Here is a 27,696-nt window from a genome sequence, read left to right on the forward strand (position 1 = left end):
GCACAGTAAGGTTACACTCGGCCCAAACTCTGACAGAGTTTGAGTCGAGTGTCATTAGCATGTGCGGTGAGAACTTTCCCACGGCGCGCCCGCTGACGTCATTGAGGTGAACAGAGTTCATTTGATATGAACTCTGATGACCTTTCTGCTGGCACCGAGAGCGTGAGCAGCTCCTTGTCTCTGCAGGATGGCAGGCTGTGGGGGTCACTTTTGGTAGATAATACTGTGTTGGTGTCACCATTCTTTTCCGGGGGAATTGAGGGGTGGGATACTGTAGGGACATCATACTGTGTGTCTGTGTGGAGGGTAAAGTAGAGGAATTCATTGTGGAGGTATCTTACAGTGTTTGTGGGGCACTTTTGTTGACGTCATACTTTGGAATATTACTTTCAAAGGTTCCAAAGTTGTGAGATATGCTCCTCTGCGACCCCACCAAATTTTTTTTTTCTTTTGGGAGTGGGGGAGTGGAAGGGCTCAATTAGACACCTCTGTTCGGGAGCATCACTATAGGCCTATTATTTTCTAATATAAAAAATGTTGGAAAACCTGTTTAAATTGGTTGTCCCAAGTTTGGATGTTATCCAATCACTGGTGATCTGACCGCTGGGAACCTCACGTTCTTGAGAACTGGAGTAGTGAAGTGCACCATGTAAGTGGAGCTGTGGTGGATCATGCACTACTGCTGCGCCATGCACATGTGGCTCTTGAAATAACTCCTTTAAGAGATCGATGAAGGGCACGAGACAGTATAGGAAAATTCATTGATTGGGGTGGGGAGTGTTATGGTATATGGGCTGGTAGGGTTTGTGTGCCAGGGCGGCCTTTTACGCCCCAGTATGGCCCTGTTTGCATGCTATAGCACTACAGAGTGCTACTTTATTTGTTGGTTTGCATAGCGCTGCATGGACGCCCATTACTGTGCTGAACACATAGGTCTGCTCGGTAAAGCTTTCCTCAGAGTTTGACAAGTGTTTGTTTGTTTTTTGAGTGGGTCTCCATTTGGTATGAACTAGTGTAGGAGAAGGTAAAGTGGACAAACAAAACCAGAGAAAATGTCTGGACCAGTAATCCTATGGTGACTAACCCACTGTGGCACTTTCTCTGTATGGTGTGACAGCTATGCTGGTGGCTTCTACTAAAGCCCATGCATATCCACCTTAATAATGAATGCAGCTTCTTATGAAGAAAAACATTAGGAGGAAACAATAACCGAACACGTTTAGCAGGAGATGAGCGTAGTTCGTGAACCCCCTTAGACAAGAGACCGGAAGCCACAACAAAATGGCGCTGCACACTACACTGTGGTCCTCAGTGTCTTCCTCCTAGAATTATTATTATCCGCGTTGATCTTCTGAGACGTTGCGGCCATATTACTTTCGGTAAAATCTCTCTTAGTCAATGGAGCGGCCCAGGATTTACATATAGCAAGTCACGTGATGCCCAGCGCGCCGGGGTGAGCGCTATAGGGCGTGAAGTGATACCGGTGAGTAGGTGGCCGCTTACTGTGTGCCCTCATAACATCCTGTGTCCTCACCTGCTCCCCAAGTACCAGGCACCTGCTGCAGCAATGTGGTATGGACGCTGTCTGCTGTAGGTGTGTACACAGATGTGCCGGCAGTGTGAACGCGCAGGACGCTGCCCTGTATGCGGAATGTCTGCTGATCACAGTGCTATATGTAGGACTGTGCCCCCCCCCTCCTGTATGCAGGGCCGTGTCCCTGTATACAGCTCCTCCATTCACCCACCCATATAGGATTATATCCTTCCATGTGTCTTCTATATATATAATAATGTAAGACTATATATGTGTCTTCTGACCTCCCCCATATATAAGGCTGTATTCCTTTTTTAGAACACACATGTCAAACCCTGGCCTATAGGCCAATTATATTTGACCTGCAGCGCCATATGGAGGACTATGTGGAGCCCATAATACTGTACGGAGGACTGTGTGGGGCCCATTATTCTGTACGGAGACCACGTGGGGCCCATTGTTGTGTACGGAGGACTATGTGGAGCCCATTATTGTGTACGGAGGACTATGTGGAGACCATTATTCTGTACGGAGGACTGTGTGGGGCCCATTATTCTGTACGGAGGACCGCGTGGGGCCCATTGTTGTGTACGGAGGACTATGTGGAGCCCATAATACTGTACGGAGGACTGTGTGGGGCCCATTATTCTGTACGGAGACCGCGTGGGGCCCATTGTTGTGTACGGAGGACTATGTGGAGCCCATTATACTGTATGGAGGACTATGTGGAGCCCATTATACTGTATGGAGGACTATGTGGAGCCCAATATACTGTATGGAGGACTATGTGGAGCCCATTATACTGTATGGAGGACTGTGTGGAGCCCATTATACTGTATGGAGGACTGTGTGGAGCCCATTATACTGTATGGAGGACTGTGTGGAGCCCATTATACTGTATGGAGGACTGTGTGGAGCCCATTATACTGTATGGAGGACTGTGTGGAGCCCATTATACTGTATGGAGGACTGTGTGGAGCCCATTATACTGTATGGAGGACTGTGTGGAGCCCATTATACTGTATGGAGGACTGTGGGGAGCCCATTATACTGTATGGAGGACTGTGGGGAGCCCATTATACTGTATGGAGGACTGTGGGGAGCCCATTATACTGTATGGAGGACTGTGGGGAGCCCATTATACTGTATGGAGGACTGTGGGGAGCCCATTATACTGTATGGAGGACTGTGGGGAGCCCATTATACTGTATGGAGGACTGTGGGGAGCCCATTATACTGTATGGAGGACTGTGGGGAGCCCATTATACTGTATGGAGGACTGTGGGGAGCCCATTATACTGTATGGAGGACTGTGGGGAGCCCATTATACTGTATGGAGGATTGTGGGGAGCCCATTATACTGTATGGAGGACTGTGGGGAGCCCATTATACTGTATGGAGGACTGTGGGGAGCCCATTATACTGTATGGAGGACTGTGGGGAGCCCATTATACTGTATGGAGGACTGTGGGGAGCCCATTATACTGTATGGAGGACTGTGGGGAGCCCATTATACTGTATGGAGGACTGTGGGGAGCCCATTATACTGTATGGAGGACTGTGGGGAGCCCATTATACTGTATGGAGGACTGTGGGGAGCCCATTATACTGTATGGAGGACTGTGGGGAGCCCATTATACTGTATGGAGGACTGTGGGGAGCCCATTATACTGTATGGAGGACTGTGGGGAGCCCATTATACTGTATGGAGGACTGTGGGGAGCCCATTATACTGTATGGAGGACTGTGGGGAGCCCATTATACTGTATGGAGGACTGTGGGGAGCCCATTATACTGTATGGAGGACTGTGGGGAGCCCATTATACTGTATGGAGGACTGTGGGGAGCCCATTATACTGTAAGGAGGACTGTGGGGAGCCCATTATACTGTATGGAGGACTGTGGGGAGCCCATTATACTGTATGGAGGACTGTGGGGAGCCCATTATACTGTATGGAGGACTGTGGGGAGCCCATTATACTGTATGGAGGACTGTGGGGAGCCCATTATACTGTATGGAGGACTGTGGGGAGCCCATTATACTGTATGGAGGACTGTGGGGAGCCCATTATACTGTATGGAGGACTGTGGGGAGCCCATTATACTGTATGGAGGACTGTGGGGAGCCCATTATACTGTATGGAGGACTGTGGGGAGCCCATTATACTGTATGGAGGACTGTGGGGAGCCCATTATACTGTATGGAGGACTGTGGGGAGCCCATTATACTGTATGGAGGACTGTGGGGAGCCCATTATACTGTATGGAGGACTGTGGGGAGCCCATTATACTGTATGGAGGACTGTGGGGAGCCCATTATACTGTATGGAGGACCGCGGGGAGCCCATTATACTGTGCGGAGGACCGCGTGGAGCCCATTATACTGTGCGGAGGACCGCGTGGAGCCCATTATTCTGTGCGGAGGACCGCGTGGGGCCCATTATTCTGTGCGGGGGACCGCGTGGGGCCCATTATTCTGTGCGGGGGACCGCGTGGGGCCCATTATTCTGTACGGGGGACCGCGTGGGGCCCATTATTCTGTACGGGGGACCGCGTGGGGCCCATTATTCTGTACGGGGGACCGCGTGGGGCCCATTATTCTGTACGGGGGACCGCGTGGGGCCCATTATTCTGTGTTGGGGTCGCCATACTTTGTGAGGGGGGGCTACAGTAGAATCATCTTACCGTACTCTAAGGGTATCATCCTGTTTGAAGGGCACTTTTGTTGACACCATACTTTATGGGGGCAATCTAGGGGATTCTGTAAGGGCTGCAAAGGTGTGAGATATGTCCTTATGTGACCCCACTGAATATTAAAGGGAATCTGTCACCCCGCTGGCACTTATCTGACCTCTAATATGGGCATACAGGTGATAGAAATGTGAATCTATACTTACCTGTATGCCTCATATTAGAGGTCTTGTTGCATTTAAATTAAGAAATTTAGGGTTATAGTGACGTTTTTGTATATACTAGTGCTTCTCAAAACTTTATAACATTGGGACATAAAAATGAAACATTTTAACAAGATGTAATCGGAAGAAATGGACCCCGCCATTTCTTCCAAGTACAACCGTACCCTACATGTGGTCAGAAACTATTGTTATGTGCATACGGCAGGGCTCGAAAGGGGCAAATTGCTGTTTTGCTTGGAGCACAAAGTTGCCAGTTATAATTTGCTGGCTCCCCTTCTAGAAACCTCCCACCCAAAGTGACCCTATTTTGGAAATTACATTGTTTTATGCTATTCACTATGCAAGAAATAATTTTTATTTCTATAGCGCCGACTTATTCCGCAGCACTTTACACTTAACAATAATCACATAAATCATCAAATACCAGGTGGAGTGAGGGCCCTGCTCGCAAGCTTACAATCTATGATGAAATAGGGGGGACATGAAAGGTGGATGGTAACAATTGCTTCTATTGGTACGGTCACCCATCAATGTAATAAATAGGGTAATCACATAATGCTGAATGAACCAGTCACCAACCAGTATGTCGACAAGTACACAACATAAGACGACCCTATTCTTTGTCTGTACAATTACAGCGACACCAGGGCTACATAGTATTTTTATAATTTGCTACTTTATAAAAAGTATTTGTTTTTGCCTCACCATCGGAGAGCTTTAGCTTTTTTTTTTTTTCTAGCCGTCAGACATGTATAACTTTTTTTTTTTTTTTGTGGGATGAGTTGTCGTCTTTTGCTACCATTTTGGACTACTTTTTATTGCTATTTATTTTTAGGTGGCTGAGTGAAGAAAAATCAGCAATTCATGAATTATTTTTTTTAGTTTTTATTATCTATCGCCATGATTTGCGGATTTTTTTTCCAGCAAAGCCATGTGAGGACTTGTTTTTTGTGGGACAAAATTATTTTTTTTTCAGTGATAAAAATTGTATTTATATATGACTTTTTAAATCATTTTTTATTTCATTATTTCTGCATCAGTATGATGAAAAAAGCTAATGTGATCTTTTTTTTGTTTTTGTTTTTTTTTTAGATCAGGTCGTTTCAAACGCAGCTATGCCAATTATTTGTACTTTTTGTTTTGTTTTTAGTGGTGCTAGTACTGATCGCGATCAATGATTTATAGCTGCACCCATTGATGATTTTATCGGTTTTGCATGTGTGCCAAAATCATTGCCCCAGACTAGTATGGTGGGTGTTGGAAAGGGGATAAAATTAGACAGATTTATGAAAGAACATGAACATCTATGGTAAAACTAGTGCTTTTTGAGGCTGTCTAGTTGGTGTGCACAGTCTAAGAATTAGAGGGCATTGATAAATCTGCCTCGATGTCTCTTGTGTGTATAAGATACTTCAACCGTCCCTGTGTATGCCGACGTCTCACTTGCTCTTCTGTATGCAGAATGCTTTTTCTGCCGCCCTATATACTGGTAGCCTCTACTGTCTCCCCATATGTACAATGGCCTGGAAAACACCAATCCCCTGCAGGTAAATGGCGTTACAATGCTTCCTGGCCAGCAACTGACACTGAGGTTCAGTTGCTGCTATTAACCCCTTAAATGTGGATGTCAGATTGCTAGCTAGTTTAAGGGTTGTGGTCTGGAAGTTGCACCATTCTGTGTACACATAGATGCAATCGTGGGGTGCTGATGGATTTCCATTTCAGTTGGGGGCCTGCTTTGTACTTTTGTACTTTATATACTTCAATACTTGTATATTGCAGGATACAGAACAATCAATCAAATTATTACAGGTTCAAGTCCTTTAAAAAATAAAATAAATTACTCTCCATCCCCACCTCCCAATAAAGATCCAATTTATCAAAATACAAAATTATTTAAGCCATAAATGCCATAAAGCAAAAAAATCTAACCACCAGAGTTGCTGATTTTCAGTCGTTACGATATTCGCGGTATCGGAGTTCCGATATTTTTACAATATCGGATACTAGAATCGGAAGTTCCCATAATGCCTGCGCTCTGCAGTGTCTCTGAAGGATGACAAGCTGGATGGCAGCGCTCAGCTGCGATCCAGCCTGTCATCTCAATGCCATCCCAGCGTGGGAGAATTCTCCTGATTTGTTTAAAAGCCGGTGGCTTTTTACCGCCCGCCGGCTTTTAAACAATCACTCAGCCCCATACTGCTTCCCCGCAGCCTCCCACCCCGATCCTCCGCTCCCCTCGCCACCTCCCATCCCGATCGTAAGTTAGGACCGGGCGGGGAGCACAGCACCAAGGAGCGGGGAGCGAAGGACCCGGGCGGGGAAGCCGGCAATGAAAAGACTTCACCGCCAGCTTTCCCGTTCTGTGCTGCGCTTTCCCGCCTGTTATTTCAAATGAACAGCTGAGGTATCAGGTGATGCCGATCAGCTGTTCATTTGAAGTAGCCGCGGTGCCCTCAGAGGGTTCATGTGAGTTCATGCTTGACTGCATTGCATGAACTCACATGAACTTTCCCACGGCCGCACAGGTCAGCCTCACCTCCCAGACCATCAGCCCGTCATGATTGTTGTGTGCGTGCAGGCAGACATAGGCCGATGTGACACTACTACTCCCATCGGCCTATGTCTGTCCCCCGTCCACTCGTGCCAGCAGGATCAGCTCGATGGGAGCAGCAGTTCCCATCAGCCTGATCCTGCTATTTAAATTGCCCTACTGTCTCCCCAATAAATGTTAAATACATTTCATTGGTGGCCAGTGGTTACCTAAAATAAATTAGTTTATACATTACCTGTCCCCGCCGATCGCCACCTAAAATAAAGTAAAAAATAAAAAACTACACCTATACTCACCTAGACACCTAATTCCCCGAAGCCATCGATCTCCTGTAATAAAATATAAAATAATAAACCACAACCTTATCCTTACCCCTCCGTAGTAGTCCACGAGTGTCCCACGATGATCTCCAGTTTAGAGCAGCCACATAGAATGTGACCGCTCTGAACCGCTGCCGCCGCTAGAATGACGGGACCGTAAAGCAGCCCCGTCATTGCATAAGCGGGTTCACCGGAGTTCAGGCAGCGCTGCTTTGGTCAGCTCCTTTACCGCCCTGCTGTACCGTGAGAAATTCCCACGGTACAGCAGTGCCGTAAAGGAGGTCTCCGGAGCTGCGCTGACTGAATGCACTCCGGTGACCTCAGTCAGTGGCTCCCGCTGCCGGGAGCAGACGTGTTCCCGGCAGTGTGAGCTTACAGCAGCCATGCACAGCTGTCACCATCTCCAGATGTGACAGCTGTGCATGGGAGATCAGCGCAGGAACGTGGACAGGTAACTATTTTTTTTAGTAAACTAAGAATTAAATAAAATGGTGTGTTTTATTTCAAATAAATTATTTTTTTCTGGGTGTAGTGTGTGTTTTTTCTTTTTAACACTTTGTAGGTTAGTAATGGGGGTGTCTTATAGATGCCCATCATTACTAACCTGGGCTTCATGGCAGCTGGCGCTGACATGAACTCCACCACTATTTTTACGCCCTGCCACCGCACCAGGGCAGTGGGAAGAGCGAGGCTAAGTGCCAGAATTGGCACATCCTATGGATGCGCCATTTCTGGGGCGGCTGACGGCTGGTGTTTCTAGCCTGGGAGGGGGCCAATATTCATGGCACCCTTCCTGGGCTATTAATATCAGCCCCCAGCTGTCTGCCTAGCCTTTGCTAGCTATTAAAATAGGGGGGACCCCACGTCATTTTTTGGGGTAGGTCCCCCATTTTAATAGCTAGGTATTCAGCTGGGGGCTGATATTAGTAGCCTGGGAAGCTCCGTGGGTATTACCCCCTTCCCAGGCTTCAAACATCTGCCCCAGCTGTCTGTTTAACCTCCGCTAGAGACTAAAATTATGGGGGATCCCACTCCAATTTTTTTAAAATAAATCCTTTATTTTAACACTAAATGACACTTGAGGGGTTAATAAAGATGCAGTCCCTAAATTATTATTTATTTTTTAATTAATTTTTCCCAAAAATTTTGACGTGGGCTTTGCCATATTTTTGTATGCCAGCCAGGTACAGAATCCAGGAACGGGCTGCCCCCAACTCCCAGCTGCCTATTTGTACCTGGCCGGACACAACAATATAGGGAAGCCCTTTTTTTTTTAATTATTTCATGAAATAAGTTTAAAAAAAAAAAAAAAATACGTGGGGCTTCGCCCTATTTTTGTGTCCAGCCAGGTACAACTAAGCAGCTGGGGGCTGGAATCCACAGCGCAGGGTGGCCCAAGCTTTGTGGGGCCCCCCTGCTGTGAATTGCAGTCCGCAGCCACCCCAGAAAATGTTGCGTTCATAGAAGCGCCATCTTCTGGCGCTATATCCAGCTCATCCAGGGCCCTGGTGCGGTGGCTCACTGGGTAATAAAGGGGTTAGGGCCAACTTTGTATTATCCGCTGGCCCTAAACCTGAAATTCATGGGGTCACGCCAATATTAGACATGACTGCCATGAATTTCTAGTAAAGTATTTTAAAAAAACACAACACCCAGAATAAAGTCCTTTAATTGAAATAAACACACAATTCTTTATTGTTCTAAATTAAACTCTACTTACCGTCACGCCCATTCCAGCTGAAGCCAACGATCTCCTGCAATAAAAGTAAAATAATAAAGCAACTTCATCCTTACCTTTCCATGGTTCCCAGGACAGCTTCAGCTCTGCTACATCGAGATGACAGGCTGGATCGCAGCAGAAAGCTGCCATCCAGCCTGTCATCCCGCAGACACTGAGAAGCGCAGGCATGCTTGCGCTCCTCAGTGTCAGGCTGTGACGGCATCCCGATGAGCCGAGTCTCTCACGCTCACCGCATGCGCAGGAGAATTCTCCCACGCTGTCAGTGACGTGCATGAGGTGAGCCGAGTTCATTGGACATGACCTCGGCTCATCTGGATGCCGTCACAGCCAGACACTGAGGAGCGCAAGCATGGTGGTTTAATTTAGAACAATAAAGAATTGTCTTTATTTCAATTAAAGGACTTTATTCTGGGTGTTTGTGTTTTTTTTTTTTAACTTTGACTATGGGGTTAGTAATGGGGGTGTCTTATAGACGCCTCTCCATTACTAACCTGGGCTTGATGTCAGCTGGCATTATAAGCTGACATGAACCCCAGCCCTATTACCCCCTGCCACCGCTACAGGGCAGTGGGAAGAGCGAGGCTAAGTGCCTGAATTGGCGCATCCTATGGATGCGCCATTTCTGGGGCGGCTGACTGCTGGTGTTTCTAGCCTGGGAGGGGGCCAATATTCATGGCACCCTTCCTGGGCTATTAATATCAGCCCCCAGCTGTCTGCTAGCTATTAAAATAGGGGGGACCCCACGTCATTTTTTTGGGGGGGTCCCCCATTTTAATAGCTAGTAAAGGCTAGGTATTCAGCTGGGGGCTGATATTAGTAGCCTGGGAAGCTCCGTGGGTATTACCCCCCTTCCCAGGCTTCAAACATCTGCCCCAGCCGTCTGCTTAACCTCTGCTAGAGACTAAAATTACGGGGAACCCCACGCCAATTTTTTTTTTTTAATAAATCCTTTATTTTAACACTAAATGACAAGTACAGTAACCAACACTGTACTTATATATGTGATTGACATGTTTCTATCTATCTAATCTATGTGTGATGCTCTATCTTTCTGTTATAAATTGTCGGGTACCGCTGCTGAATTGCCGGCCGGCTTTTTTAAAGAGACGGTGCATGAAAACACTATTATTTTTTTAAATAAATCCTTTACACTAAATGACAAGTACAGTAACCAACACTGTCACTGTACTTCATATATATGTGATTAACATGTTTCTATCTATCTAATCTATGTGTGAAGCTCTATTCTGTCTGTTCTAAATTGTCGGGTACCGGTGTATGCCGCTGCTGAATTGCCGGCTTTCCATGTTTCACTGTGAGCACTGTTCCCATCGATTTGGGCAACCACCTCCCCCAATACATTCTACATTATTTTTAGTTGTTTTCCTTCATGTAGAATTAACCTACAAGGAAAGAAAGGGTTTATTTTCATTCCGATATTTGTGTCCCATTGACTTGCATTGGTTTCCGGTATCGGAATCGGCGATATCCGATAATTTTTGGGTATCGGCCCGATCCAATCCGATCCGATATTTCCTGATATCGGAAGGTATCGCTCAACACTAGTCGTTACACTTCTGCAAAAATAGTAATGCCCTAAAGTGATATAAATAAAAATATCAACTTGCCTCGCAACAGCCCAGTGAACTAAAAAATAAGTGTTACAGACTTCAGAAAAAGGTGATGCTAACCAAAATATTTTTTTTCTTTTACTCACTTCTGAGTTTTTTTTTTTTTTTTACACTATAAAGGTAAAAAAAGCAAAACAAATCTTTTTATAAGTTTGGAGTCCCAACAATTGTGCTGACCTGATGAATCATGTTTCCAGGTAACTTTTACAACACAATGCTGTAAAAAGAAAACCCAAAAAAACAATTCTGGAATTACAATTCTACAACTAGGAATTTTTTTTCTTTTCCAGTATATTTTATGGTAAAAAAATAAAATAAATGGCGTCATTCAAAACTACAGTTAGTCCCGCAAAACTAAACCCTCAAATTGCTATGTCGATGAGAGAATAAAAGTTATACCTCTTGGAAGAAAGGAACAAAAATCACAAAAAAAAAAAAAAAAATGGCTGTAGTAAGAAGTGGTCAATAACATACCATATTTTTTGGACTAGAAGATGCACTTTTCAGCAAGAAAAGATCTTGCTAATAAAAAAAAAACCGTGTGTGTCCTATAACATGGAGGCAGCAGCCTATGATGGAGGATAACACTGACCCAGCATCCTTCCCGATCACTGAGAACTATACAGAGGCACAATTCTCTCTCCTTCAGCCCGACCGTGATAGTCTGATCGGTGCAGGGCAGGAAAATGGCTACAAGGACCTGTACATCACTAAACCAGCTCGGATGCTGCAGGTGAAGAACCTTTCAGTTCATGTGATCAGTCAGGTGCCATGAGCAACTTCAAAATATGGCAGTGTATACACTCAGTGTGTGCTTTGATGATTTAGTTGAGCTGTGTGTATATATACAACAGTGCTGAGTGTGCATGTACTGTACATTCAGTAGTGTTGTGTAGTATATATTGATTAGTAGGAAATGGTTTTCCTATTTTCTGCTGTGTAAACCTGGGGTGTGATTTACAGTCCAAAAAGATATGGTATTATGAAAGCTGGGGTCCATTTCTTCTGCCTATTACTCCTACAACACAGCCCTGGCCTCTTTCCCTCTATATGCAGGATGTCTTCCCTGCTCTCTGTAAGCAGGCAGCAAGTACCACCCCTCTGCAGGACATTGTAGTGTCCCCCTACATACAGGACATGTTGGATGCCTTTAATGCTCCCTTTGCCAAAGAGCTTACATCTTCAAAGCATGTAATATGGGAAGATAGCAGAATAATACTGCATGAAAATGTGTACATGTTACTATTTAGTAATGTTTCCTATATATGATAATTGGATGGAGGGCAGTAGTTACAGTAGCCCCCATCCTGCTTGTGATCCTAAAATTCATGCCACCTTCTTCCATTTCATTAAAGGATCAGGCCTCCTGCACTGATTTACCAGGCATGGATGTAGACGGAAAAGAAATAGCTGAGAGGATCTTAAACTTCACCCTGGAGATCATCTACCTGCTGACTGGAGAGGTGAGGGAACCTGTAACATGACATCACACTTGTCTCTGCTAAATCCTTCCTACATCGCAGCCTTAAAGGAGTATTCCCATCTCCAAGATCCTATCCTAATGTGTAGAATGTGTAATAATAATAATTTTAGCAAATACCTTCAATTAGAAATGTAGTATAGTTTTTCTGATTTGCTATGTCTCTTTCCTCATGTGCAGACATTGCAGGACCTTAGGTATCCATGGTTACGACCACTGATATAGTGACAGTTAGTTAGCTAGGTGCTAGTGGTCGTAACCATGGATACCTAAGGTCCTGCAATGCCTGTACGTGAGGAAAGAGACATGGCGAATCAGGAAAGCAACTAGATTTCTAATTGGAGATATTTGCTATTATTATTATTATTATTATTATTACATCTACTACATATTGGGTTAGGATCTTGGAGATGGAAATACTCCTTTAAGGCATCATGTCTACCTGCCTATAAATTTGTGGGTGTGATTTCATTTTGCTGTGTGTGACTTTTGGGTGTCCTATCATTTCTTGTCTTCCATGTCTGTACTTTTTATGTATGCATCCTGTGAATGGTAGAAGCCACCGTACTGAAAATCAATATTTTGTGGTGCCAGTAGAGAAAGAAGGAAGATGTGCCAACCAAATGTGGACAGGGAATAAGTGCATTTAGTAAGGACTCATTTAGATGCACATGTTTCACACACATGTGTTTCATAGAAAAATAGTATATGCAAATTGCCTCTTCAGAGAAAAAGAGGACTTGAACTGTATAGCGCGACCTATTGGAAGTAGCAATCCTACAAGTCACAATCAACCCTTTAACGAGTCGTGCAATATGACTTAGGATAAAAGCCAAATCAGAATCTCCGTTTGCAGACACGATGTTTCGGGCTGTTAGCCATCGTCAGTGCAAAGTATGAGATCTGATTTGGCTAGATGAGGCTCTGGACTGGATAGAAAAATAGAACACTTTCCCATCTTATTTTGCAAAAAAACAGTTCTTACAGACCATAGCACAGTCAAGATCTACCATAATTCTTCAGCCTCATTTTCCTAGCAATTCAAACACTAATTTCTCAGTAAAAGAGGAATGAACTGTCCATGTAAAGGTATTGCTGGACTTGTCTTTGAAAGCTACGTAAGCTAAGATAGAAGCAATATGAACATACAGTACAGACCAAAAGTTTGGTCTGTACAGACCTCATTTAAAGATTTTTCTGTATTTTCGTGACTATGAAAATTGTACATTCACACTGAAGGCATCAAAACTATGAATTAACACATGTGGAATTATATACTTAACAAAAAAGTGTGAAACAACTGAAAATATGTCTTATATTCTAGGTTCTTCAAAGTAGCCACCTTTTGCTTTGATGACTGCTTTGCACACTCTTGGCATTCTCTTGATGAGTATATAATTCCACATGTGTTAATTCATAGTTTTGATGCCTTCAGTGTGTATGTACAATTTTCATAGTCATGAAAATACAGAAAAATCTTTAAATAAGGTGTGTCCAAACTTTTGGTCTGTACTGTATACCCAGCTATATGTAAGTAAAAGGCAATAATGCATATACATCACATGGGGTACTTGGTAAACACTGTTTTTTATTAAAAAATAGCGTAAAAGCCATCCCACCAGAGCCAAGATGTACCCAATCGGGACAATTCTAACCTTTAGTATTAAAACCTTACCATGTGTCAAAAATGACCTCAATGTGTCTGTTTAATGGTCAGTGTGAACATGCCCCTATACATTGCATGTACAGTGGGTACGGAAAGTATTCAGACCCCTTTAAATTTTTCACTCTTTGTTTCATTGCAGCCATTTGCAGTGTGTAGCAGAAATGCTCATCTGCTATGAACACCGACCGCTGGGCGGTGCTCATAGCAGATCGGCTAAGACAACCAGGGGTCTTTTGCAGACGCTAGGTTGTCATGCCAACCCATTGGCGTCCCGCGATCATGTGACGGGCGGGTTTTATGACGCTCTTCCTGTGCGGCCATGTTGAGTGCCGCTTTCGGAGATTGATAACGGCATTTAACATGTTAACAGCCACGGGTGGCTCACGATTCCACTCGCGGCTGTTATGTCATGTGCCTGAAACGATGCAACCTCAGCGCCGGAGCCCGCATGAAGGAGAGGGGACATTTGACTTGTGTGTGTGTGTGTGTGTGTATATATATATATATATATATATATATATATATATATATATATATATATATATATATATATATATATCATATGTCATGAAAGAGTTAAAATGCCAATACCGAGGAATCATGCTAACCCTAATGCCCAAGGGCTCGTATACATGACCACTTATATTGGATGAGTGCTATCCGTGGTTATTTATTATTATAGCGCTATTAATTCCATGGTGCTTTACATGTTTAAAAGGGGTATACATAGCAAACAACAAGTACAATAATTTGAACAAAAACGAGTCACCGAATGGCACAGGAGGAGCGAGGAGGACCCTTTCCGCGAGGGCTCACAATCTACAGGGGATGGGTGAGGATACAGTAGGTGAGGGTGGAGCTGGTCGTACAGCGGTATGGTGGAGCGAGGGTTACTGCAGGTTGTAGGCTTGTCAGAAGAGGTGGGTCTTCTGGTTCCTTTTGAAGATTTCCACGGTAGGCGAGAGTCTGATGCTTTGGGGTAGAGAGTTCCGGAGTAGGGGGGATGCACAGGAGAAATCTGAGATGAAGACATAATTAAGGTCGTGATCCGCAGATTTTGCATATTTCCCGGACAGCCCGAATCCCCTCAGCCGTGCATATATGAGTTGTGGATTTTCATTTAATATGACCTCAGGTCCGATACCCAAACTTTCCATCACGCCGTGTCGGAAAGGCTCAATGACGACGTCGGACTGCTTACATAACATCTTCAGGACGCCGATCCCTTCAGGGGTCTTCAGATTTAAAGCTATAGAAATTTTACCCTGCGTCGTTGTGTTGTCCTTATCCACCTGGATAACGGTTTTCACGGATAGCACTCGTACCCATATTCTATGAGGCCTGTGCATATGTTTGACTTTGAGTGTTGGATCAAAATCTGCAGTGCAAGTCTTTGGGCCCGTGGAATACATCAGACCGTGCTTGGATAACATTCAAGTGCAGTCTGATTTTCATGGGCTGACAAAATGGAGAGGATGGAGAAACCTTTCTTTTTTTTTTTTTTTTCTCTCCACCTCCGAGAAAAACTGATTCCACTCTGATCTGAAAAATTGGACTGTTTCTCGGAAGGAGAGAAAACTGTCACAAGCACCCACCCTATCACTGAATGTTGCTGCTGAGGATTGTGTACTGTGTACATACAGTACCCATAGAAGTCAGCTATGCATCTACATACTGAAAACAGGTAACTCGTGACTGTTGTTTTCTTATGTGTAAACTCATACTCCAATATTATTATTATTTTTTTCTAACAGGGCTTCCAGGTATGTGAATTAGGGCCTGTAAAGAGTGTAATGCACCAACTAGTCTAAATAGATAATGGAAATATATATACAGTGATGTTCACTCTTCACACACAGGATTACATAGTAGTGAAGAAGACGGCAGGTAACAGTGTTACCCCAGGCAGTCATCGTCACATCTCAAGAGGATGGAACAAAACTCAAAGACTCGACTTGGAACCTCCTTCTCTTTCCCTTATGCACGAGAAAAACAATGATGAGAAGATCCTAGACCTCACCAACAAGATCATTGAGCTGCTGACTGGAGAGGTGAGCGCTGCTGGGAGTACTGGGACATTATATGGTAATGCAAGGGATCATAAGGGAATTTATTAACCCCTTCCCAAAATCCACCATACATGTGCGCCGCAAATCGGGAGCAGGTGTATGGAGCAGGCAGTTCATGGTTGTTGCAGCCAGGATCTGGCTCTTAACAGCTGTGGGTAGCATAGTTCTCTGCCCATGACTGTTAACCTGTTAGATGCTGTTGTCAATCTCTGACAGTGACATTAACGGCAAGCCGACATTAGGGTGCATCATTTTATGTGCCTATCGGGGCGCCGATAGGTTGTTACGACAAACAATTTCCGTTCAAGACCTCTGTGACTACCGTCACAGAGCTCCATTGAAACCCAGCCTGTGGGTGGGCTGCAAACTAGACTGTGATTTTCACTATATACAGCAATATTGTGTTGTATTGCTGTATATAGAACAAACGATCAGATGCTCACAGGTTCAAGTTTGAATCGCCCCATCTTTTCCCCCATTAAAAATAAAGATATTAAAAGTCTGATCTATCAAAATATATTGTGTAAAATCAATTAACCCAATCAATAAATGCTGTAGAACAGAAAAATTAAAAGCTACAAAATTGTGGGGGTTTTTTGGTCACCACCACACCACAAAAACTTGCAGTATAAAGCAATCAAAATGTATCTGCTGCCCCAAAATGGTGTCAGATAAAAATATTGGCTCGTCTCGCAAAAATAAGCTCTCAAAAAATGTCCACACAATCAGATATTTTTTAATTTTTTTTACAAGATTACGATTTTTCTCTCACCACTAAAATTATAATGAAAAAAAAATGGACAAATTTGGTATTGCCTTAATCGTAATGTAAGATTATTTTTACCGCACAATGTACATCCTAAAAACAATTCCACCAAAAATGTCAAAATTGCATTATTTTTTGCAATTATGCTGCAATTGTAATTATTTCTCCTTTTCTGCAGTACATTATATGGTGAAATGAATTGTGTCATTCCAAAGTACAACTCGTCCCACAAAAAACAAGCCCTCATACTTCTATGTGGACGAAAACATAGAAAAGTTCTGGGTCTTGGAAGAAGAGAAGGACAAAAATGTAAATTGGCCATATCTGGAAGGGGTTAATCGAAACCAGTCATGTCTAAAAACTCTATCTATCTCCATGTATAAGGGTAATCTGCAGGTAAATGGCATTACAATCCTACCTGGCTGCCTTACTGGAGCAATGGCTACAGGGAGAAAAATGCTTGCTTCCAGTCCTAGGGGCGGTGCAAGGAAGGGATACAGTCACTACACACACACTGAGCACTGCTGTCATTACTCTTGGGCAATTTAACTGCCTGCTATGAATCGTGTGTGTGCAGAGCGGACTGTCAAAGTATCGGAAAGTGTTTTACAGCACGCTCGTTGTGTAATGACTAAAAGCACCATGCACCGCCCCGATGACTGGAAGTTAATAGCTAGAGGGAGGATATATGTTAATGTTCTCCCTGTAAATGCTGCTCCGAGAAAGGAGCCAGACAAGATTTTAACACTTTTTTTACCTGCAGGTTAACCCTGTATCTGCAGGTAAAAAAAACAAACATTTTGGACATAATAGGTTCACTTTGAAGTCTTTGCGCCACTTACATTGCGTATTTAAAAAGAAAAAAAAAAAAGTAGTAAATTTTGGTTCAGGCTTTTTTGTATAATGTGTGACACAAGGACAATGCAGCCTGTCTCTATGCTATAGAAAGATGAATTGTGAGAGTCAACGAAGCTTAAATCGCACCAGTTCCTGGCGGGTGTCGGCTGTACAACACAGCTGGAAACTAACTGCCTTTTATAGCTCCTTTTTGAGCTCACTCCATACAACTCAGTTATTATTCGGATGTCAGAGGGTTAAATCATTTCCCTTTTGTGTAAAGTATAAAATAAACAAATCTCTTTTTATAAGCCCACCCATACAAATTAGGTTGAAGCTGGCCAACCCCACAAGGATTAGATGACAATGTAACATGTATGGCGGACTCCCAATTCTTCCCTGATGGATTTGGGGGGGCATGAGGGTGGGGGGTTAGAATTTAAACACCCGACCCTTTCATTGCCTGGGTCACCAGAGATGTCTGCCAGAGACTTTTTCTACTCTTACAAATGCACATGCATTTCATCGGTATGTGGGAGTCTGGAGAGATAGCTGTCAACCAAATGACTGACATCTATCGCTTGTGGCCAGCTTTAGATTATATAATGCCAATGAACATTTGGACATCCAAGCATATGAGCATTCTTTATAAGGCTTCTGCTCTCCCAACTTTTTGTTGACATATTTCCTTAGGGTGAAGATTTGTCAAGTGTCAAAGTTGAGGTAATATCAGAAGAAGAAGATGAGACTCCGCTGTGTAAGGAGGAGGAAATTCCTATAGATATCAGTCCAGGTAGGTAAAATTCTGTTTATGTTCTTCTTTACACTTCATGTAGACATAACGGGTTAAATATACTGAGGAGACATGCCCTTTAAATCCATGTTTACACTGACTGTCTCCAGGTCAGCTTCAGTACCTGTTAGCTGACTGACACTGACAGCTCTCATCTTAGAAGTGAATACAGATTCTAGATCAGGAGCAGCACAGAATTCTCCCTGATACTTTGCTGCCGCGTACACTTTAGGAGGTGAGGTTGTCTCACAGAGCATTGCCTAGCCTAAAGATGACTGTATCCTTCACACTGGTCTTGATAAGTGCTGAGACTCTCGTGAATCAGGAGCACTGACGAGTGGTGCACATCTCTCTGTGCCCCTCACCACAAATTCTACCCCAGCCCATGCAAGAAATTGCAAAATTTAGACACCGGTCCAAATTGCGCCTAAATTTTGCGACTTTTCAAAGCTTTGAATTCTGCCATAAAAGCTTTGTTGCATCAGGCCCTTAAATTTTAAACTACAATTTTAAATATTTTTTTTAATAAGTGGTAGGCACAGAAATGCTTTTTAAGTCGTTTGGGGTCTGGGACATGAGATTTCAGGTACAGACGTTGAGCTCAGGAGGCAGAAGCAGGCTGCTCTTGTATGGGCACAAGCACTGAGCGGTGTAGCGGCTCATAAATCCTACAAGAGAAGTAGAGCTGTACCAGGATGCTGTGGTTAAGGGTATGTGCACACGATGCAGAAATGAAGCAGAAAATTTCTGCATCATTTCAGCATCTCCCTGGCAGAAAAAACGCATGCAGATTGTACATACGTTTTTCCTGCGGAATACATGCGGATCCACATGCGGATTCACATGCGTTTCCGCATGCGGATTGGCAAGTGCTTTCCAGGCGATTTTAGCATCACTTGGAAAATGCTTGTGACAACTAGGTCACACTATATAAATCCATGCAAACAGCATGGATTTATATAGTGTTACCCGAGAGAGTGGTAAAAATAAAAAATAATGTATACTTTACCCTCTGATGGCCCCCGGTGTCCTGCTTTACACTCCGTTCTCCCTTGCCAGCAACATTGAATTGAAAGACCTGCCGACGTCAGCGTCACGTGACCCGTCACGTGACTCTGACGTCAGCGCAGGTCCTTCAACTCACTGCAAAGTGCCGGGAACCAAGCAGGAGCAGTGCGCGGGCCGACAGAAGGTAAGTATACATTTATTTTTTATTTTATTCTTTTTTTACAGATTTTTTAATGGTACCTGAGTGTGGATGAGAGTCTCATCTCCTCCACACCCGGGTACCATCCGCACATTAGAACGCGCCAATAACGCAAGTACAGATGCAGTCTTGCGGAATTGGCGAGTTCTAATGCAAGTCAATGGCGGCGAAAACGCCACGTTTACACAAAATTAATTGACATGCTGCGGATTTTTGAGCGCAGCGTTTACGCTGCGGAAAAATCCGCATCATGGGCACAGCACATGCGGATTTCAATTGGGGAACATTGCTGCCCTTCTACCATGCGTTTTTAATGCGTTTCCGCAGCTGCAAAAACGCCGCGGAAACGAATTAAAATCGCATCGTGTGAACTCAGCCTCAGAAATCCCTCCCTTTGTATTGTTTCCACCATCTTAATAGAAATGTGTTCTTTCTTTTTCTGTTGTGTTATTTACATGGAACTGGAAAATGTATTTGAAGACATTTATTCAATACTAAAATTTGAAATAAAAAAAATCCCCAAACCCTTAAATTTCCTGGGAGCAGTTTTGAAGGTCACTCAGACACCTTTCATCACATTGACAGACATCATTCATCAGGTTAAATATATGTGTGATTCCTACAGATGGACCATGTGAGACCAGTACATCAGAGAGAGGCTCAAGTCCTATATATTCCCAACGTTGTGAAGAGGAAAGTAGCAGTACCTCACAGGATGGAGCTGACTTCTTACCAGATACTGGCTATGTGGGTCTCCTGTTTGAGAATTTTTTTTTCATCTTGTTTTGTTTTTTACTTTTTTTATTGGTTTTTCATTGCTAATTGTGTTTAGATTTTGTTTTTTTTCAATTCTAAATCTAGGGTGAAGATATAGCTGAACCGAAGATTGAGGCTATACAATTTGAAGAGGCCTATATGAGGGATGATCAGCAGTGCAAAGATGAACAAATTCTTGTAGGTTCCAGACCAGGTGAGTAATGATCACTAAACACCAAATAGTCTTAAAGGGAACGATCACATTGTTCCTGCTGAATGGGAGACTGTTTCCTACATTACAAACTTGTTGTACAACAATTTGAATGCAGCTGGGCGCAAGGTGACTAGTCCAAGAGGTGTGCCCTCGCCCGCTCACTCAGGTCTCTCCCTATAGAGACAAATGGAGAAGCTTGTCAGTCTAGTTGAGTTGGCAGGGACATGCCTCTTGGACTAGTTACCTTGGCCCTGGGTGTGTTAACAACTGTTTCTCCCTAATACTCCTCAGCGTGTCAGAGTAGGACATATATGTTTGTAATCTGGGAGTCCGTCTCTGATTCATGTTGCCTTTGGTTCCAGCCGCAGGAAGCAGCTGACAGGTCCCCTTTATAGGACCTGTGTCCAGTCCTTTAAAACAACCTCTCTTCCCTATGATATTCACATAAAATATATTGAAACATTTACGTGTTAAAAACCTGATTTTGTACTCAATATGTAAAAGCCATATACGAGTATTCTGTGTATTAGAAGTTGGAACAGCAGCCAAAGTAAACCCATTTTCTCTTATTCAACAATCCTTGGATTTTATATCTTTATTTCCTTGAGAGGAAATTGCATGACAATTTCATTAAAGGCTAGGTCACGAGAACTGTTTTACTTGGTAAAGAAGCACTCCTGGGAAACTTTGTGACAACTAGTTCTAACTCGGTAGCAATATTCCCGCTGTGTGATTTGCTTCACCCCAGCTCAGTGGCATCCATACGTTCTGAACCCTTCCATTATCAACAGCTGTGTCATATGATCAGACCAGCAGTCCAGTGCTTTCTTTTCTGCACAAACTGTGAGCTAGAATTCCATCAACATCTATCATATCCATCCTGGCAGCTCTTTAAAGGGGATATCCGGAACTTTGTGAAAAACAAAAAATGTGCCTAAACACTAACAGGCAGGTAGTTGCTACTTCACTGCCTGTTGTGCACAGTGCCAGTGCTTCCCCTGCAGAAAGAGGTCACAGACCGCTTTTTCTAGCAATTCAACTTCCTCTGCTGACATCACATCGACAGAGCGGCGGCTTCTTTTCCGCTCTGCTCTGTCGACAAGGCAGGACTTCCAACATCATTCTGATTGACAGCCGGATTCCCGCTGCCTTTACTGGTGGAGCAGACTCTCAATCAGAATGACATTGGAAGTCACACCCCAACGACAGCGGAAAAGAAGCCGCGGCTTTGTCGACGTGACTTTAGCAAAGGCAGCTGAATCGCTAGCAAGAGCGTTCTGTGACCGCTATGAGACTGGAAAGAACGGCGCTCTGCACAACAGGCAGCTAAGTAGCAACTACCTGCCTGTTGGTGCTTAGTCACATTTTTTGTTTTTCACAAAGTCCCTGATAATACTCTTTAAATACACTCCACTCCACCCTCCTTGTTTTGCTGAATGTCTCCCTAAGGGCTCTTTCACACGTCAGTGTGTCCGGTATGTGTGGTGACAGTTTCCACACGTACTGGAGACACTGACACACGCAGACCCATTCAAATCTATGGGTCTGTGCACATGTCAGTGTGTTTCCACAGACCATGCGTCTGTGGGCAAAACACGCTGACGTTTTTTTACACACTGCACGGTCCAGCAAAATGCCTTACGCTGAACATACGTGGATGACATCCATGTGTCATCAGTGTGCCTGGGAATCCGTTTACAGTTAGCGCTGTTCCCAAGCGTCGGGTGTTGAACGCTGCCCTCATCATTGCCCCTTGCTCGCGCTGTGATCAGCACAAGCAAGGGACAATGTTGGGAGTAGTAGTCTGCTCTCGCAGTGGCCATGTGTAAAAATAAGAATAAAATTCTTAGGTCATGGCTCCACTATCAGTATTTGTTCAGTATGCGGTCAGTATTTTTTCTCAGGAGTGGGAGCCAAAACCAGGTGAGGAACAATCAGAGAAAAGATATAATAGAAACAAGTCACCAATTCTGCATTTATCAACCCCTTTAAATATAAACTAAAGCAGGAATAGTAGTGTGCAAAAGTTTTAGGTAGGTGTTCGGGGGGGGAATTGCCGAGCAAGAATTTTTCAAAAATAGAACTGTGGGTATAGTTTTATTTTTATCAATTAAAGGGAATTTGTCAGCAGATTTTTGCTACCTTGAGAACAGCATGATATAGGCAAAGAGAAACTGAATCCAATGATGTATCACTTAGAGAACTGGGTGCAGCAGTTCTGACACAAACAGGAGCTTTTAGATTTATAATGAAGCAGAGCTGAGAAAGCTGTCTTCACCCACACCAGGCTCTGTATATGCAATGTCTATAGACAATGACCTGCTTATCACAGGAGGGGGTGTTGCCAGACTAACTTAGTGAAAAATCCTTCACAGTTAGTAAATAGTATGCACTTTGACAAGTGACACATCCCTGAATTGTGTCTCAGCCTCTATTTCCTGCTGTCTGCCGATTGCATAACAAAAACCTGCTGACTGATTCCCTTTAATTCAACCCCAGGTTAATTATGAAAAGTGAAATTTAAATTAAATCATTAATTGGTGTGACTACCCTTTGCCAAAAAAAATCAGTTCTAGGTACACATGCATGCCGTTTTTGAAGGGACTCTGCAGGGAGGTTGTTCCAAATATCACAGAGCACTAACCCCAGACCTGTAGATGTAGGCTTGTGCAAATCCTCCTGTCTCTTCAAGAAATTACAGACAGATACGATGTTGAGATCAGTATTCAATTATCACTTCCAAGACTCCTTGTTCTTCTTTCTGCTGAAGATATTTTTTTAATGATATTGGCCATATATTTGGAGTCATTGTCCTGCTACAGAATTAATTTTGAGCCACTCGGGTGCTTCACTAATGGTATTGAATGACGGATGAGTAACTGCCTGCATTTCTTAGTATTAATGATACCATTAATCTTGACCAAATCCTTAACTCCATTTGCTGAAATACAGCCACAAACTTGCAAGGACCCTCCACCATGCTTCACGGTCACCTGCAGACACTCATTATTGTACCACTCTCTAGTCTTTCACATTTTGACTTCAGTCCAGAGCACCTGAGCACCAAGAGTGTGCAAAGCAGTCATCAAAGCAAAAGATGGCTACTTTGAATAACCTAGAATATAAGACATATTTTCAGTTGTTTCACACTTTTTTGTTAAGTATATAATTCCACATGTGTTAATTCATAGTTTTGAAGCCTTCAGTGTGAATGTACAATTTTCATAGTCATGAAAATACAGAAAAATCTTTAAATGAGAAGGTGTGTCCAAACTTTTGGTCTGTACTGTATCTGCACCAGGTTCCTATATCTTCATGCATAGCTGAATCACTTGGCCTTGATGTTGAAGGTATGGCTTTTTGGCCACAATTCTTCCATGAAGACCAGACTTCTCTGAACAGTATATGGGTGTAGCTGGGTCCCATTGATTTCTGACAGTTCTGAGTTGATGACACCGCTGCACATCTTCCAATTTCAAAAGGATGTGTGCATCTGGAGCACTAAGTTTCCTTGCCGCCCAATGAGTCTGTGGTCCTCAATGTTGCCTATTACTTGGTGTCCCCAATATAAAGGCAGATACTCCAAGTTGCCTTGTTCTATTGTTCTTTCTCCACTATATCTCACTCACAGCACCTGCCACCAACAGCTGCTAGTTAAAATTCATTCTCCTTTACATCTCTGTTGCGATTAGACTTGATAGCGCCAACAAATTCAGCTACCCCTTTGCTGCACTTGACATACTTCTAAACAACTTAAAAGATTGGCCCTTTAGGTTGCCTTAAATGGAGACTGTAGCACAAAATGACTGTTATGCCAAGGGTGCACCTAGCGTTTGTGCTTGGTTTGATCAAATAGGTCAGTGCACCTTCCTTCCCACTTGTTTTGCGTCTATCTCTGTTCCTCTCTTCCTTGATCAACAGCTCTGGCTTTACAGGATTCAGAGAACACCACAGATCTATAGAATAGGAGTAGGTGGGAAAGGTGCACTGAACTGTTTGCTCATGCACCATGCTCTTGTGCTCAGTTTGAACAGACATTTTGTTCCAACAGACTAACGTTAATTTATTGTATCTGTTACAATGATACCATCCTGTATAGAGTTAATGCTTTTATTCACTGCAAGTACGTTTTCAGTTATGGTCATATATGATAAATGATTGCAGATGAGCATTTTTATATTTACTTAAACCTACATATTGCTGACAAGCTGCCTTTATAGTATGTGATTATTTTTGTGAAGGTCTTATGATAGAATCTCTGTGGTAATATAAACTTCATGAATGACATTTGTGACGTTTTGTAGTACAATTGTAAAAAAAAATGTTATTCGTAGTTTGGTGGAAAAAAAGAAAACTAATGAATTATTTTCACCAGCTAACTGCATCAGGAACGCAGAACACGCTTTATATACAGATAAAGGAGCTGAAGATATCGCACCAAATAAATGTGGAGTACACCTTGCCTATGCCAAAAAATACCCAGCCTGTAACAGCAGAGAACAGTCATCTGATGCTTTCCATCCCAAGGAACATTTACCTGTCCCATCACAGGTTAATGAAAGCACTGATAAAATATTTGCTTGTTCTGATTGTGGGAAACATTTTAAAAAGAACTTGAGTCTTTCTATGCACAAGAGAATTCACAATGATGAGCGGCCATTTTCCTGTTCAGAATGTGGGAAGTGCTTTACTAAGAAATCTGTTCTTGTGGAACATCAGAGAATTCACACAGGGGAGAAGCCGTTCTCATGTTCAGAGTGTGGGAAGTGTTTTACCCAGAAATCATCCCTTGTTGAACATCAGAGAATTCACACAGGGCAGAAGCCATTTTCATGTCTAGAATGTGGGAAATGTTTTATTCAGAAGTCAGTTCTTGTGAAACATCAAAGAAGTCATACAGGGCAGAAGCCGTTCTCATGTTCAGAGTGTGGGAAATGTTTTACACAGAATTCAGACCTTGTTAAACATCAGGTTACTCACACAGGGCAGAAGCCATACTCCTGTTTGGATTGTGGGAAATGTTTTGCACGAAAAGATTACCTTGAGAGACATCAGAGAACTCATAAATTTAAGAAGCCATTTGGATGCTCAGTATGTGGGGAGTGTTTCCCACAGGTATCAGATCTTGTTGACCACCACAGAATTCACACTTGGGAGGGGTCATTTTCATGCTCCGAATGTGGGGAATGTTTTACTCAGATCTCAGAACTTGTTGACCATTACACAATTCACACAGAGAAGTCATTTTCAAGTTCGGACTGATGGATATCAGTTCTCATTGGATATAGGAAAAGTCCCACTGCAATGACACCATTTCCATATTCTGTTGGTCACCTCTTGTTGTATGTCAGAATACTCACATAACAAAAGGCTATTGTTCAAATTGTGACAAAAAATATGAACACACAATCAGACTTTACACTTGATACAACTCCCCTATACAGCAACTGTTAAAGTGTTTTTTTTGCATGTTTTGGCTTAAATTATTGCAAAATGATGTAATATGCATTTGTACGGTAAAAGTTTTCTTCTTATAATGCATAATGTAGTCCCTACCAGGGCTGTGGAGTCGGTATAAAACTGACCGACTCCGACTCCTAAAATATATAATAAATTGGGTACAGTAGTTCAATGCAGTTTGTGGGGAATATTTTTTTCATAAGAATTTGGGAAAGTTATGAAATGTCCTATAAATGTCTGTCCTATTCCTGATCTCAGGTTCTAGACTTTTAGCTGAGATGAATCTGTGCTACAGTAAATTTATCACTTAAACATGAGCTGTGTATGAGGGAGTCGGAGTTGGAGTCGGTGTCATGGAAATTGAGGAGTCGGAGGTTTGGCTTACCGACTCCACCGCAACGGTCCCTACAAGGTTTGTCATGCAGTCAAAAATGACAAATCTTTATTAGGAGGTGTTCAGACTTCAGCTCTTATTTTTCAGAGGTATTTTTACAAATTTAAAGTAACAATCTGATTGGTTGTTACATGCAACACTCGCTTTTCCTTTGCACTAAACTTGATTCCCTACACTCCGCATTAGCTTGTCCCTTTTATTACAAGACATCTAGTGAGAGGAAGGCACTATTTTACCACTCCATGAAGCATTGATGCAGCTGTATTTTGATTTTTTTGGGCATCTGCAAAAAAATATTGGAGTGGAACAGGAAAAAAGTTCAGAGAAGGGAAATTAAATTTAATGAGGGGTTATGGGAGAACCAAAATATATTTGCTGTAGAGAAAGCATGCATAAAGAACAGAAGCCGGAGCCTTTCACCCCTTGAGAATCAATTTAGTTTCACTACCAAAGGATGGAAAAAGTGGAAATGAGTTGAACGATTAAAGGAGAGTAATGAACGAATGGGATGTGGCTAGACGCCAGAGAGAGCAGAAAAACCGAGGGCAGTATAGAAACCCCAAACCAACTAGAGGCAGCCACAGCATCTTATTATTAATCACCTGTCCTTGCTCCAGTGCCTGTGTATGAGTCTTCATTCCCTGGCAGTCAGCTCTCCTCTCTAACAGTCCTAAGTCTTTTAAGGCCAGCTAATGTGCCTGCACACCATCCGTGTATTCAAGTACTAAGCGCACATTGCTATCATGTGCCTATAGCAATGCTTGGCTATGCTATGCCTAGATAACTGCCTACCAGCTCAGTGCTGCTGTTCCAAGATGTTGTCTGTACACTCTCCTCTAAAATCTCAAGTTGCCTGACTACCCACTCAGTTCTACTACATTAAGATGCTTGTCTACCAACACTGTTTTGCTGTTCCAAGGTTCCTTACTACTTAAAAGGCCCTGATGCTCCAAGGTGCTGTGCATACATTTAGCTCTGCTAAATCAAGGTGCCTGTCTACCACCTTGGCTCTATTCCATGGTGCTGACGGCAGAATCAACTCTGCTGCATCAAGGTACCTCTCCGTCCATATGGCTTTGCTGTTCCACAAACTTTGCTTTGCTGTACCAAGGTGCCTGACTACATACACAGCCCTAGAAATAGAAAAAACTGACCGGCACTTCCAAAACAAGAAATAGGTGTGAACAGGTGCTTACTAGGAGCAGCTGCCTCCATATGCAACTAACAAACAAAGTAGCACTCTGTAACGCTAAGAATGCAAACATGAAATATATTAAATATGAATAGCATTACTTCTGTAGAAAATAGAAATGAATGAGAAATCTTAGCGCATAAATTGGCCAATTCATGTGTACCTGG

The 27,696-nt window shown here is 43.1% G+C and overlaps 1 protein-coding gene across 1 annotated transcript; it reads left to right on the forward strand.

The window, feature by feature from the left end:
• Nucleotides 1-1,250: 1,250 nt before the first annotated feature.
• On the forward strand, nt 1,251-27,638 carry LOC141273136 (gastrula zinc finger protein XlCGF66.1-like). The gene is made up of 7 exons (XM_073684580.1): nt 1,251-1,483; nt 12,051-12,158; nt 15,701-15,892; nt 18,207-18,306; nt 20,139-20,260; nt 20,375-20,483; nt 24,859-27,638. Exons 2-7 carry the CDS (start codon nt 12,081-12,083, stop codon nt 25,743-25,745), a joined length of 1,488 nt encoding a protein of 495 aa, XP_073540681.1. The 5' UTR covers nt 1,251-1,483; nt 12,051-12,080; the 3' UTR covers nt 25,746-27,638.
• Nucleotides 27,639-27,696: the final 58 nt, after the last annotated feature.

Source organism: Phyllobates terribilis, unplaced genomic scaffold (genome assembly GCF_046119375.1).
Source record: "Phyllobates terribilis strain yellow unplaced genomic scaffold, ASM4611937v1 Scaffold_5__5_contigs__length_657084704, whole genome shotgun sequence".
Lineage (NCBI taxonomy): Eukaryota > Metazoa > Chordata > Amphibia > Anura > Dendrobatidae > Phyllobates > Phyllobates terribilis.

Excerpts from the sequence above, each read along its gene's own strand:
- LOC141273136 (XM_073684580.1), top strand. The coding sequence starts at position 12,081 with ATGGATGTAGACGGAAAAGAAATAGCTGAGAGGATCTTAAACTTCACC. Across the intron at positions 15,893-18,206 it reads TTGAGCTGCTGACTGGAGAG|GGTGAAGATTTGTCAAGTGT; the intron begins GTGAGCGCTGCT and ends ATATTTCCTTAG. Across the intron at positions 20,261-20,374 it reads TCTTACCAGATACTGGCTAT|GGTGAAGATATAGCTGAACC; the intron begins GTGGGTCTCCTG and ends TTCTAAATCTAG.